The sequence below is a fragment of the Staurois parvus genome, unplaced genomic scaffold, assembly GCF_062004578.1.
Source record: "Staurois parvus isolate SC_StPar_1 unplaced genomic scaffold, SC_StPar_1.0 ptg000652l, whole genome shotgun sequence".
Lineage (NCBI taxonomy): Eukaryota > Metazoa > Chordata > Amphibia > Anura > Ranidae > Staurois > Staurois parvus.
In genome coordinates this window covers 1,263,843-1,278,027 of record NW_028318448.1, presented here as the reverse complement: position 1 = coordinate 1,278,027, position 14,185 = coordinate 1,263,843, and the positions used below count along the sequence as shown (strand labels likewise).

At 38.9% G+C, this 14,185-nt stretch overlaps 1 protein-coding gene across 8 annotated transcripts in view; it reads right to left on the bottom strand.

Annotated features, from left to right (window-relative positions):
* Window positions 1–14,185, bottom strand: part of DST (dystonin) — a 675,093-nt gene that overhangs the window by 252,517 nt on the left and 408,391 nt on the right. For all 8 annotated transcript variants that reach the window (XM_089694133.1, XM_089694126.1, XM_089694129.1 and 5 more), the window contains 8 exons: window positions 13,738–13,895; window positions 12,114–12,292; window positions 11,344–11,482; window positions 10,331–10,524; window positions 8,602–8,761; window positions 7,275–7,358; window positions 7,082–7,189; window positions 2,293–2,391 (listed from right to left, as the gene is read on the bottom strand). In XM_089694133.1, coding sequence (XP_089550259.1) covers window positions 2,293–2,391; window positions 7,082–7,189; window positions 7,275–7,358; window positions 8,602–8,761; window positions 10,331–10,524; window positions 11,344–11,482; window positions 12,114–12,292; window positions 13,738–13,895 — 1,121 coding nt within the window. The remainder of the gene's footprint in view (window positions 1–2,292; window positions 2,392–7,081; window positions 7,190–7,274; window positions 7,359–8,601; window positions 8,762–10,330; window positions 10,525–11,343; window positions 11,483–12,113; window positions 12,293–13,737; window positions 13,896–14,185) is intronic.

Sequence of the window (14,185 nt, the reverse complement as noted above, 5' to 3'; positions counted from 1 at the left end):
TCTGTCATAAGAATAACATGTTTCTATTTACAAGTGCTATACAATTAAACGTGTGATGTATTACTGTCGTAAGGCTTGTGGTTTGTGGATTTTTGTAATTTTGAGTCTACAATTTAGGTTTTAGTTTCTTGATGCACATAAAATCTCTCTCTATATGCAACTACAACGTTAACCAGTCACATCTACAATGACTTTTGGCTGACTAATATGTCATTTCTAAGTTCTCTTTTTAACCAAACTAAACAAGACCAGATTTTTTCAACATTTGCTTATCAGATTCTATCAGATCTCCCAAATTTTTGCAATCTACATAGTCTCTTCACACCATCTATGACTCTATGTCCTTCTCCAAAACTATACTCCATATTCATGTGTTACTTAAATGAATCCAAAACTACACTTGCATCATCTGTTGTGAAAGCTCCTAGTTCAATATACCGACATTTGTTTATGTAGATTTCTGGTAATGAGTGGTGCTGCTTAGTTTACTAGTATTCCAGAGTACTGTTTTACCAGTCGTAGTCCATATATATGGGGGACTCCGTAAGAAGAGCTGAATTGCATACCTTATACTTATTACATTATACATTATATTTCATCTGCTATTTAGCTGCTCATGGTACAATTTTGTCAGGACTTTTTTGTAATTAGTCTATAACCCTCTTGCTTTCTATTACTCCCACAAGACCCATGCTAACAAGACTAAAAAACTGATCCCATTATAAATTCTTTTGGAAGATCACTGCAAATTCTGGTACATTTGGCAAAGGTCTTGCTGAAAGCCATTGTTTGTCTTTTTTATCTTTAACCCAATGTAAATAAGTTATTGTGACCTCAACTTCAGTGCCAGGCTATTATCAAAAAGCGTCAAATGTTTTGTCAAAATCCAGATATACCACATTGGCAGTATTTTTGAAACACAGATTTGAACTTACCTTCCTATAACAAAAATATTTAAAAATTTTGATTTGTCAAAAACAGTTAAAAAATAAAAAGCTAGGATTTAAATAATGTATTTTACATTCAAAGAGATAAAAGGAAAGAAAAAAGTTCATATAGTATATGTATCAACTTACCACAATTAGGCTATTAAAAGGAACAGATGCTTTCAACCACCTTTCTGTGTCAAAGATGTATCGAGAGAGCAGAGAGAACTGAAATACCCAACTCCACAAAAGCAAGATTAATATTGCACAATAAACAAAATCTAGAGTGTCCAAGCAGTTAATGGCAGTCAACAGAAAAAAGACCAGCATTGTATTTAGCTTACCAAAACATGCAAGACCTCACAAAGCTGATATGTATAAGGAACAGGTCAGAGAATAAACAAAGAAAATAACTTACTTTAATAAACTTTTATGTTAGGTCATTATTTGAAGCTAATGCAAAGGCAGACTAGTCCTTTCATTTATTGTGTGAATAATTACTGTGTTAACTAGGGTTTAGGTATAACAATTAAGCACAAGATGTATTTAATGAAAAATTCTTATCACTGTAATTTCTTCCAGAATAGCATTTGTTCGCCTGCTGTAGATACACGTGTGTGATTTAAAAACATACCATATCTAAATTCTGGTCAACTTCGAGTTCAGGATAGTGTTCTGAAATTAAGATTATCATGTGTTCTCTTTCGTGCAAGTCTATTCACTACTGTTCAGTCTATGTCATAGAGATCAGAATGCAGAAGAAAAGAATAGTAACCCACCACCATAAAGAGAGCAACAAGCATCACTGACGTAATTTAAGACAGTGCACCAAAAAGAACAAAAAAGAACAGTATTTCTCTCACCATGCTATTGGACTGTTTTATGGAAAATTAATTTGGTTTAATTGCAGTGGTATGTTTGATAGGTGTAATGCGACAAACACTTCCACAACCCTACCACACATAAAAAAGAATATAGTCATACAATATTCTAATGCAAACATTATCCTCCTTGCATGGCCCCATGTGTGCAGCATATCGCCCACAGAAATGAATGCAAGAACTGCCTACTGCAGTAAATCCTTTCACTCACGCCAATGGTCAGCTGCCAGGTATTTGTAGTACATCAGAGGCATCCTGCTAGGTTTCTGATCAATACTCAGACAAGAGGGCAGTGCAACAGGGGGATAATAACTGTACAGGTCCAGTTATAATGAAAATACACCTAATCTTTTTCATTTACAAAGGAAAAAGAATGATATTGTACAAAATTATATACTTAGCATTTTATGTAGCTCTTCTAGAAATAATGATGAGGGTGTTTTATTATGTGATATAAATTCATTTATTTCATTTTGTTTTTTTACCTCTTCTTCTTCCAGCCTCTTCAAGGTTTCACCAGAAAATTTTACAAACTGGTTAATTAAAGTCATCAAAGCATTGTAACGAGTCTTTAGATCCATGTACTAAAATTTAAACAGAACAAGTCACTTTTAATTACAAAGCAAGAAGTATATTATGTGTGATATATGAAGATGTATTATCAGTCAGGGCCTTCACCACTAGCCTGGAGACCAGCCATTAGAAATGAAGGGTGGTAGCGTCAATATGTAGCAACTGAATGAATGACATAATTTCTGCATGCTGCTGCTGTACACTGGATTGGGACTTTTGCTTATCTAACAGTGGTTGTAAAGCTTTTTTTATTCTATTAAAATAACAAACATGTTATACTTACCTGCTGTTTGCAATGGTTTTGCACAGACCAGCCCTGAACCTACTCTTCTCGGGTGCTGCGCCTGCGCTGCTGGCTCCCCCCCCCCACCGAGTTCCCCCATACCAAGCCACCTGCTATGGGGTTACTCATGCGTGCTCACTCCTAAGCCAGCTCTATGTTTCCATAAGACTCCCTCTTCCTCCTCACTGGCTGTGACTGACGGCAGCAGGAGCCAATGACTCTTGCTGCTGTGTTTCAGCCAATGAGGATCGACAAAGCTGAGAGAGCCTCTGCTCTTGGGCACATCGCTGGATCGAGATTGGGCTCAGGTAAGTATTAGGAGGGACTAGGGGGAGCTGTACACTGAAAGGTTTTTACCTTCATGCATAGAATAAAATCCTGAAGCCTTTAGAACCACTTTAAGCCAGCCAAAGACATATCAAAATTCAGTTAGCTCAGCAGGAACCAGACAAATTTTGATCCATCAATGGACAGGGTAGTTGTACTTAAGTCAATCTATCGATCAACTTCAGTACTTTTGGGTCTTTTCGTATGATCACTGCTGCCAGCTATAATGGTGCGCCTGATAACGCCACAACAACGAAACGTGTAAGGCAAATCTTCACTGATCCAGGAGCGAGAGTGTGTCCATAAGTGAGCTGCTGGCTTCTGTTACTTTTCCACACAGTGCAGCTGTGCATCTGTTGATTACCAAAGTGAGGGGAGATGGTGGCTTGGTACTTCTTTGTGCAGTTACTCTGACTCCTTAATGTGAGTGCAGTTTATGATTTTAATCAATAAAATGTGTTTTTTAGGTTACCCTATGAGGCTTTCTTCTTTTTTGAGTTGGGCTTTGGTTTGAATTGGAATGTCCTGTCACCTGCTGTGACTACCTGGTTATAAGGTGAGCATTATACCCATTGGTGGTAATTATTATTATTATTATACAGGATTTATATAGCGCCAACAGTTTGCTCAGTGCTTTACAAAATAAAGGGAGACAATACAGCAACAATTCAGTTCAATACAAGAGGGTTAGTAGGGCCCTGCTCCTTGGACCTTACAATCTAAGAGGAAGGGGCTGATGGTACAAAAGGTAATAACTCTGGGGGATGGACTGGTAGAAGGAATAGAAGTTTCCGTTACTAGCTGAAGGCAGGATAGGCATGCCTGAAGAGATAGGTTTTCAGAGATTGCCTAAAAGTGGGCAGAGTAGGCGATAGTCTGATAGATTGGGGTAGAGAGTTCTAGAGGATGGGGGAGGCTCTGGAGATGTTCTGGAGATGAGCATGGGAGGAGGAGACAAGGGAGCTAGATAGCAGGAGGTCATGGGAGAGGACAGTTTGGTCGATATTTGGAGACAAGATTGGTGATGTAGTTTGGGGCAGAGTTATGAATGGTTTTATATGTGAATGTTAATGGTTTGAATTTTATTCATTGGGCAATGGGAAGCCAGTGGAGGGATTGGCATAGAGCAGTGGTGGGCAACCTTTTTTTTCAACTGAGCCAAATCTCACCAAAACCACGATTGAAATTTATTTTGAGAGCCACATTTTTAAAACTGAAAATACATAGGATGGTACACTGTTTTTAGTTTCAATACGTTTTTATAGTAATTCATCCCCCATATAGTAATTCATCCCCCATAGTAATTCATCCCCCATATAGTAATTAATCCCCCATATAGTAATTAATCCCCCATAGTAATTCATCCCCCATATAGTAATTCATCCCCCATAGTAATTCATCCCCCATATAGTAATTCATGCCCCATAGTAATTCATCCCCCATATAGTAATTCATCCCCCATAGTAATTCATCCCCCATATAGTAATTCATCCCCCATATAGTAATTCATCCCCCATAGTAATTCATCCCCCATATAGTAATTCATCCCCCATAGTAATTCATCCCCCATAGTAATTCATCCCTCATATAGTAATTCATCCCCCATAGTAATTCATCCCCCATAGTAATTCATCCCCCATAGTAATTCATCCCCCATATAGTAATTCATCCCCCATATAGTAATTAATCCCCCATAGTAATTCATCCCCCATAGTAATTCATCCCCCATATAGTAATTCATCCCCCATATAGTAATTCATCCCCCCTATAGTAATTCATCCCCCATAGTAATTCATCCCCCATATAGTAATTCATCCCCCGTAGTAATTCATCCCCCATATAGTAATTCATCCCCCATATAGTAATTCATCCCTCATAGTAATTCATCCCCCATATAGTAATTCATCCCCCATAGTAATTCATCCCCCATATAGTAATTCATCCCCCATAGTAATTCATCCCCCATATAGTAATTCATCCCCCATAGTAATTCATCCCCCCTATAGTAATTCATCCCCCATATAGTAATTCATCCCCCATATTAATTCATCCCTCATATAGTAGTAGTAAGTAAGTAGCAAGTAGTAAGCCAAGTCCCCCCTGTGTCAATTCACTTACCTTTGCTCCGCGCGTTCCTCTCGCCGTGTTCCCGCGCCGTCCCGGTCTTCAGGGCGGACTGTGAAAGGAGCCTAGCTCCTCTCACGTTCGTCACGCTGCCCCGCCTACACACATCCTGACAGCCAATCACTGGCTATCAGGATGTGAGTGGCAGCGAGACTGGCCAATCATTGCATTTGAGCGCGCTGCCCTGGCTGTTTTTTTTTTGGATCACGCTGCAGAGTCCCTGCCGCCTGAGAGGAGGGAGGGGAGCGGGCGCCCGGCACACAAGAGCCGCATTAAAGCGTGTAAAGAGCTGCATGTGGCTCGCGAGCCGCGGCTTGCCGACCACTGGCATAGAGGGATGGCAGATATGCAATGGTTACTCAGGTGGATGAGTCTGGCAGCAGCATTCATGATAGACTGAAGAGGGGATAGCCTGCGATTGGGTAGGCCAATAAGGAGGGAGTTACAATAGTCAAGGCGAGATATAACAAGGGAGTGAATAAGTTGCTTAGTAGTTTCAAAGGTTAAAAACAGGTGTATCTTGGAGATGTTGCGGGGGTGAAGTCTACAATTGGACAGTGATTGGATTAGGGGCTGAAAGGACAGATGAGAGTCTAGGATTACACCTAGTACCCTGGCATGAGGGGAGGGACTTATGGTTGTATTATTGAACTTGATGGAGAAGTCAGGGAAGGGGGAATGGGCTGGAGGGAATACTAAGAGCTCAGTTTTGGAAAGATTGAGTTTGAGGAAGTGGAGTGACATCCATGTCACTTAGTAGGTTAGTAATGCGAGAGGAGACTGAAGGGGTGAGGAGTAGAAAGATAGATTTGTGTGTCATCAGCATACAGATGGTATTTAAAGCCATGGGAGTTTATCAAGTGACCAAGGGAGGAGGTGTAGATGGAGAAGAGAATGGGTCCAAGGACAGAACCTTGAGGGACCCCTACAGAAAGAGGAAGTGGAGAGAAGGAGACAGAGTTATAGGTAACACTGAAGGAGCACTAAGATAGGTAGGAGGAGAACCAGGAGAGAGCAGAGTCTCAGAGACCAAGAGAGTGGAGTTTTTTTGAGGAGGAGGGGATGGTCAACAGTATCAAAAGCTGCAGAGAGGTAAGGTAGTAAGAGTACGGAGTAGTGGCCATTGGTTTTAGCAGTTAGTAAATCATTAGTGAATTTTAGTAGTGCAGTTTCAGTGGAGTATAGTGAGCAAAAGCCAGATTGTAAAGGGTCAAGAAGGTTGTTGTCAGTGAGGTAGGAGCTCAGATGATTGTAGAGAGTTTAGAGGTAAACGAGAGCAGGGAGATGGGTCTTAAGCTGTTCAGGTTGGTGGGGTCCAGGGAGGATTTTTTTAAGTAAATCCAGCACTGTTCATGGATATGTTCGCATAGATCACGGATGAACACAAACTTATATGCACTTGTTTATTGATGTTTATCATTTTTTTATTGATTGGTTGTGCACATTGATTATACTTTTTCACATCAATTGTTCGATATAAGGTCACATGGATCAGGAGTGAATACAAACATGTGAATTTGATTACCTTTACTTATTTATGTTTATTGTTGTTTATTGATTGGTTGTGCATATGTATTGTCTGTATTTTTAGTCATTTTGCACCTTATTATAGCTTTTTGTTTTGTAACATATGAAATTTGACACATTTTTAAGTTAATTTATTCTTTTAGAGCATGTTTCATATACAGAATACAAGAGTGCAGTGGGAGGGATTCCCCTCTCAATGCTGATGGGGGAATCAAGTGATTAACTTTCCTTCAGCCTGTGGTTGAAGGAAAGAAAATTGCATAACGCATGGACAGCCTTAGAGCTGTAGGAGACAGGAAGTTTTAATATATACAGTCCTCTAGACTGCCATTTGTCAGAAGAGGAGTAACTACAATCAAAGAACAATATATTGCTAAATATCACTAGATTCATACTGTTCAAATTGTTTTGTTTTTTTAGCATCTGCATAAAAAGCTCACCTCCTGTACAACAATATCCGAAGAGCTCTGAAATCTTCTGCGCTTCATTGGAGACTTTTGATGGGAATCCACTAATGCTCTATATGTCATTAGCTGTAGTTCATAATCCTGTTAAATATAGAACAACCAATATTATGATTTTGGAATCAGGTGGAAACAGCACTAATAAGATTGCAGAAAAACAATCATATACCTTAATAGCCAAAGAATACTGCTCTGAATACTTCTGACTTTCATCCACCTTGCCTTGTTTCATCTCAATGTCTGAAATCAGCATCTGCATTATGTATGACATTAAATTAGAAAAATACTTATAAGTGTTTTTTTATGTATGAAAAGGCAAATGACACATTTCTCATAATCAGCAATCAAATTTAGAAACCAAATAAACATTTTGCCAAAACAGTAAGACAGTGGCATATCATCCATGTGGACCCTGGGGGGTGAGTCACTGTGCTGTAGCATTCAATGTACATATGGAAGAGTATTCTAACATGCCCTCCTCCGCTCATGTGCCCCCACCTTCCCATAATGGGAACCCCCTCATTGACCCTTTGCACCCTCTCCCTGCAGTGCTGCTGACCGGCTTCCATCCTCCCCCTCCCACCAGCTTCAGCTTCTGCAAGGGAGCTGCACAGAGAATCAAGCTCTCCACATACAGTTCGTCCCATTCATGGCACTCTGAACTCCCCTCACCGCAGCACCGATTCGCTACCTCCCCTCCAGTGCTAATGGCCAGGTTTCCCTTCTCCCCTTCCTGTCAGCTGCAGCAGAAGATCAATGTAGTGTTCAGGATGGACAGCGGGGAAGGGGCTGGTAAACATGTCATGTTTACCAGCCCCTTCCTGAGTGAACACAGTGAGCAATCGGTGTTCATTCATCACTGACACTGAAGCATAGTAAACTTTGGGTGAATAGGAGCCTCTGTACAGAGACTTCTATTCATTCATTTGCTGTGGAGCTGAGGCTACAGAGAATAAAAGAAAAGTAAAAAAAAAACTAGTAAGGCCTCATTGACCACAGCGTACACCCATGCAAGGTCATGTTTATCCACTGAGGATGTGCAAGTTTTATGTGCATCCCCATGGAGGTAATCCCATTCATGTCAATTGGGATGCAGCGACTTTATGGACACAGCCATTTCTCCCTATTTGGCATACATGTGGGTGCCCATACTTATGCCCAAAGCGTTCATTTTTTCAAGAGTTTCTGCAACAGGTAGAAATAATCCAGTGGCTGTATAAAAAAAAAGATACCAAGGTCATAACTGCAGCTGCAGCCATGACTCTGGTAGAACCAGTGAAACACGTGGATGTACGTGTATGTCAATTTGCGGGAAGTGGTTAACACGGAAGTTACAGTGTATAAACAATGGCATATTTGGAATCAGTGGCACTACCAACATTAATCAATTCTATAAATGAGATCTGTTTAGAGATAATGTTACACTGTGATCATAAGTTAATGGTCTCCTAGAACATTATTTAGTACACATAATGGTTGCTGACATCATAACTCACCTTCTGCTGGTCAAGCTGTTTAGAAAGTGCCTTGCTGTCAGGCATGCTGCCTTGCAGCTTGCTTTGTGCTTCCTCTATTTGCCTAATCCAGGAGTCAAGAGTCAAGTATGAGTCTTTATAGTACTTCAGTGATTTGCTAATTCCTTCCAAGTCTCGCAACCTGTCAAACAACAAAGTGCATCATGCCTTTTTATTTTATGATAAAAGATGCCTTGTGAAAACAGCAATACTGTTAATCTTTTTTTTTTATTAAAAGAAAAGCACAAGCATATTTACATGTGATGGAATTGATTTGCAAGTAGGCTGTTCACTTTGCAAGGGAAGGGAAGTTGTACTTTGAAAGGGAATTTCCCCCAGAGCTTAGTGAATCCGATTAAATTGCAGTTTGTAAATAATACACAGTTAAATGAATGGAAAATTAAATAAAACAGTATTTTTGCTCTCATGTAATTGGATGATAAAAGTCAGCAAAGCTTCACCTCATTCACTAACTTCCCTTGCAAAGTGAACAGTTTGCCATTTGCCTTTAATACAGCAACACCGATGTATAAATAAATGTTACATATGTATGCATATTCTGCATTCTATCCACACAGCACAGCAGTATCTGACAAAGGCAGCCACTGCTAGCACTGATAAAGGTACACAAAGATAATACCAGATCCATATGATATCACCCAGAGAACACTGGGCAACTTATCTTGAAGGAAACAACACTTCTTGGTTTACTTTTTATGGAATCTCCCATAGTCTTACCCATAATAAAATGGCTCAGGGATGTCTTCTTGCTTCCCTCCACATTCCCCAGCACAAACTGGATATGTGGTCAGACGACCACCTATCCATCGACTTAGTCATGTCAGCATAAACCTCTTATTGAACTTAACAGTATTGCTGCATAGGTAGCTGTTCTTCCACTGTGACCTGCTGCCTACTCGTGCATTTGAAAATAAATAAATAAATAATGAATATAACTAAAAAATACAGTCCAACAGTTTAACCACTTAACATGTTACTAAATCCATGACCGTGCATACAGTATATCCGGTCTTCCACAGTACACAGAACATGGAAATGCAATTATTTTAGTAAATATAAACTAAATGCCTTTTCTCAATAGCTGTCTTGTGACTTCTATCAGTGTCCAGCTGATCAATACTTAATCTTGTAGGAGGAGTTTTAATTCTTTTCTGACTGTCCTATGAGACTGTATGATGCTTGACTCTCTTTCCAGGCAGCACTGATTGGCCCTGTGCAGATCACATGCACCCTCCCCCCAAAAAAACCTCTCTAGCAATACACACCAAACTGAGCATGTGCAGACTTGCCACTGCTACTCTTTACTATGGCAGATGGATTGGGGACAGTATAAAAAGGGGAGGATCAAACAGCCTTTTTACACAACACAGAAGATTAACCCCTTAGATTCCACAGTAAGTATAACAAGCATGCTTTACTGCATATACAGACTGATTTTACTGTTGTGAGTTTAGTAACACTAATAAAATAATTGTATCAGTGTTGTGGGTTCCTTTTGGTGATGGATAACTAATCCTAACATTGAAAGACTGTTTAGATCACTGACACACATACAAACTATTTTCTGCTCAATTGGAATGTCTCAAATTTAAGAATCTACTCCTGGCACTGGAAGCAATACATGTTTGTCACTTTGAACAATTATATAATGTATATAATATACCTAAACTAAGGAGGACAGACTACAAACCTGTTTTCAATTTGGGAATGTACATTCTGCCACCTCTCTGCAATTTGGTCTGCCTTTTCTTTATGCCAGTCAAAGTCGAGATCCCGTTCTTTGTGAACTTTGAACATTTGATCGCTAATGGCTTTGGCTTTCTGTAGTTCATCTTCTAATGCGTGAAACACCTCTCTTTTCTCATCAACCTCTGACCTCCATTGCTTTAATAAAGATAATAAAAAAGTAAAATTCTGTTAAAGCATAGTCTTTACTAGAAGAACCAGTTTTAGCATGATGTGACAAAACAACGAACTGCACTGGGATAAATTAATGAAGTGACAGTGTCTGTTACTATAAATATATAGTGGATTTATTTAAAATATTATGAACAAGTCTTTATATTAATGCCTTTAGAGTATGGATTTTACATGACTTTGGAGGGCAAACTTCCTGGTAGGAGTGGGTGTGGATTGCCAGAATTGATTTGGTAAGTAGTCCTTTGGACCAGTTAAGTGAGACATTGGAGCTGATTTACTAAAGGCAAGTAGGTTGTTTGCTGTGCAAGAGTAGTTTTACTTGCAGATGATTGGATGAAGAAAAGTCAACAGACTTTCACCTCAATCACTAAGCTGGGGGAAAATTCCCTACAGCCTATTTTCCTTTAGTAAATCAACCCCATTCAGGTTATCTGGTAAAGTGAGCTGCTGCTTCATTGTGAACCCTGGCAACTCAGTAGAATTGATTCACTCATCTTGTGTAACAAAGAAGATCATATATTTATGATGCAAAAAACAGATTCAGATAGACAACCTTCACACCTATACGAAACAAAGTGCAAATGACTAATACCTGTCCAACAACAATCAACATTTAGTTATGTCGCTATAGGGAAAAGAAACATAGGCCGCTTCAGCTTTGTCCTATGCACTGCAAATAAATACGCACAATATGGTGCTTTGTGATAATTCACGGAACAGACTGGTATACACATGTCTTATTGCACAAATGATTTGTCTACCTTTGAGTATATTACTGCTTACCTTTAGGGTGGCAATCAGTCTATCAATTGAACTTTTATCAGCTGTAATGACATCCTCTTCGCACAGTTTGGTCTCATATGTCTTCACTAGAGTCTCAGCTCCTTGTGTGTTCTTTAGCACCAGATTTATTGTCTTTAACCTAGGTTAAAGCAAAAACAAACATTAATATAGCTCTTTCTTTATATCATTTCTCATTGCTTTCTTTGGTTTCATTCTGTGCTTTCTAGCTGGCTCTATCAGTAAAAATGTTTTATAATTTCTCTGGACAACACAATATGGCAAATCATACAACTATAAATGAATCATGTTATTGACAACAGTTATCTCTATCCTGTGATTTCTATTACTTCCTACTTAGCTAGCTCATAGCGCTGAAAACGCGCATATACATTCCAAGATCTCTGACTAATTCCAGGTGCAATTAAGGGACTCTCACAATGTCTAGTGAATGACCTCCGCAGAAACCACTGGCACATAAATCTAACAGGACAAATCAGCTGGTAGACTACTTTTGTTCAGAAAAAAAGCCCTGAGGATATGTTCAGATCACTAATAAATGTCAACCTGATGTCTTTAATTTTCCATCATAAATAAATGGCCCTACCCAGCAAACTTGATGGTGCTCACTGTTCTCTATGGCAGGAATGGTCAAGTACAGAAAATTACAGCAACCAGCAAGGACCTTTCCAAAACACAACAATTTGAAAGCCAGCTACCTAAACCAGAACTAAACAGCATGGTGTTGCATAAACCTAAACCAGGTCACATACTTTTCTAGGTAGATGGAAGACATGGAAAACAGCATGTTCATATACTGGATAACTGCATTCAGTTCTGCTTGTAAAGCTTCGATCGATGGAGAAGCAGCAGCTTGGCTAAAGAATTCCTCACATTTATCTGAAATTGCTGATAAATCTACTCTCAGATGATCCAACTCCTTCTTCACTTTCTGTAGAGACAAAAAATAAATTATTTTAATACACTCCTCTGCATAACTTCCATTAAATGTAACACATAATCCTGTGAATAGTGATAACAAAAATACAGTTTACAGCCACATTACAGAGCCTTTTAATAACATAATTCCTAGATACATCTACTGTCTGTAATGCTGATAATTGTGCGGTGGAAATAGTCACTAGAACAATCCAGGTTCAAATGTCCTTTGTATGACTCGAAATTTATATCATCGTTCATCGCAGATAGGGTACATTATAACTTACGAATTATGGTGCATAGAATTTTGCTACATGCACATTTCAATCATCTCCACAGAAAAGTTGTATTAAAAGGCCTACACACACTTTCCAACTATCTTTGCTATTAGGTTATTTATAATAACTGGCAGTATATATGACATTGTATAGTAGGCTGTACAATGAATGTGTTCAACTAACAGACCTTTACACACTTCTCACAACTTGTATTTGTATTGTAAAATATTTTACATGCTGCTTCAAGCGAGATCAGGCTCCACACTCAACAATCACATCTCAGGTGCTGGCTTGTCTTGTCTCCACCAAAGCAATCATTTGTACCAGCAACAGGAATGCTGCACATCGACATGCAAAATAATATTCTTCCTTTCATAAAATAGTCAGCAGGAACAAGTTCTGCTCTGACATATTTTGGACTAGGCAATGCAATTTTCACAAGTAATGATTTTTTTAGTAAAATTCTGTGCCTAGTGTGCAGCATTCTTGTTTCTGGTATCAGTTATATTTGTAATGTAAGGGCAGCACAGTGGCTAAGTGATTAGCACTTCTGCCTAGCTGCACTAATCGGTTAACATCCCAACTATGTCACTTCCTGCATGAGTGTTTATGTTCTCCCTGTGCCTGCAAGGGTTTCTTCCCATACTCCAAAGACATGCTGGTAGGTTAATTGGCTCCTGTTTAAATTGGCCCTAGTATGTGTATATATGAATGTGAGTTAAGGACCTTAGATTGCAAGCTTCTTGAGGAGAGGGACTGATGTGAATGTGTAATAAATGTAAATTGACTGTGTTATATAAGTACCTGTAATAAAATTTTAAAATATTGTACAAATGTACAGTCTGAGAGTTAGTCAATGCTTATAAAGTAATACAACCAATATGCAGTATAACTGTGAAATGGTAATATAAACTAAACCTCATCTCAACTGTCATGGATCCTACATGATTATTATCAATTTATTTGGTCATGAATACTTAGTGGACTACAACTTGTTCTGGACATGTCAATGGTGTGCTTAGTACTGACTTTGGGTAATCCTAATTCTCACACAGATTCCCAATTTATTGTTCACAGATTATTGGACGACAGCTGAAATATTTCAAGGATTTTCCTCAGAATATGGCAGTGCTGCCATATTATATCTCTTCAACACATACTTTAATGAGCCCAGCCACACCTCCTGTTCAGAAATCCTCAGTGCACTTTCATGAAGATCATCCCTGTCCAATGGAGTTCTGATTTGTCGAATGAGACGCTCCTCAATGCTCTCCAGTCTAAGTCGAAAGTTTCGAATCTCAGAAGTGTAAAGATTGTAAACAGATTCTTCTTGCTCCTCTGTTAATTGAAAGATGGTACAGTTATATACAATGTTAACTCTGGCACTCAGCACTAAACTAATTTATTCTAATATTATCAATAAAAAATGCTTGCATACTGTAGCTACAGCTAAATACTGGAATCTAGTCTCTAGTTGTTTCTAAAAGCAGTAGTAATACCATTTAGCAGGGACCAAGGCATACAGAGTTACTATCCATTTATGATGTGCCCTTAAACAAAGCCTTATTTTGGCTTAAACAAAATATCTGCAAGTAAATAGGCTGGATAGCATTTTTGAATAAACGTAC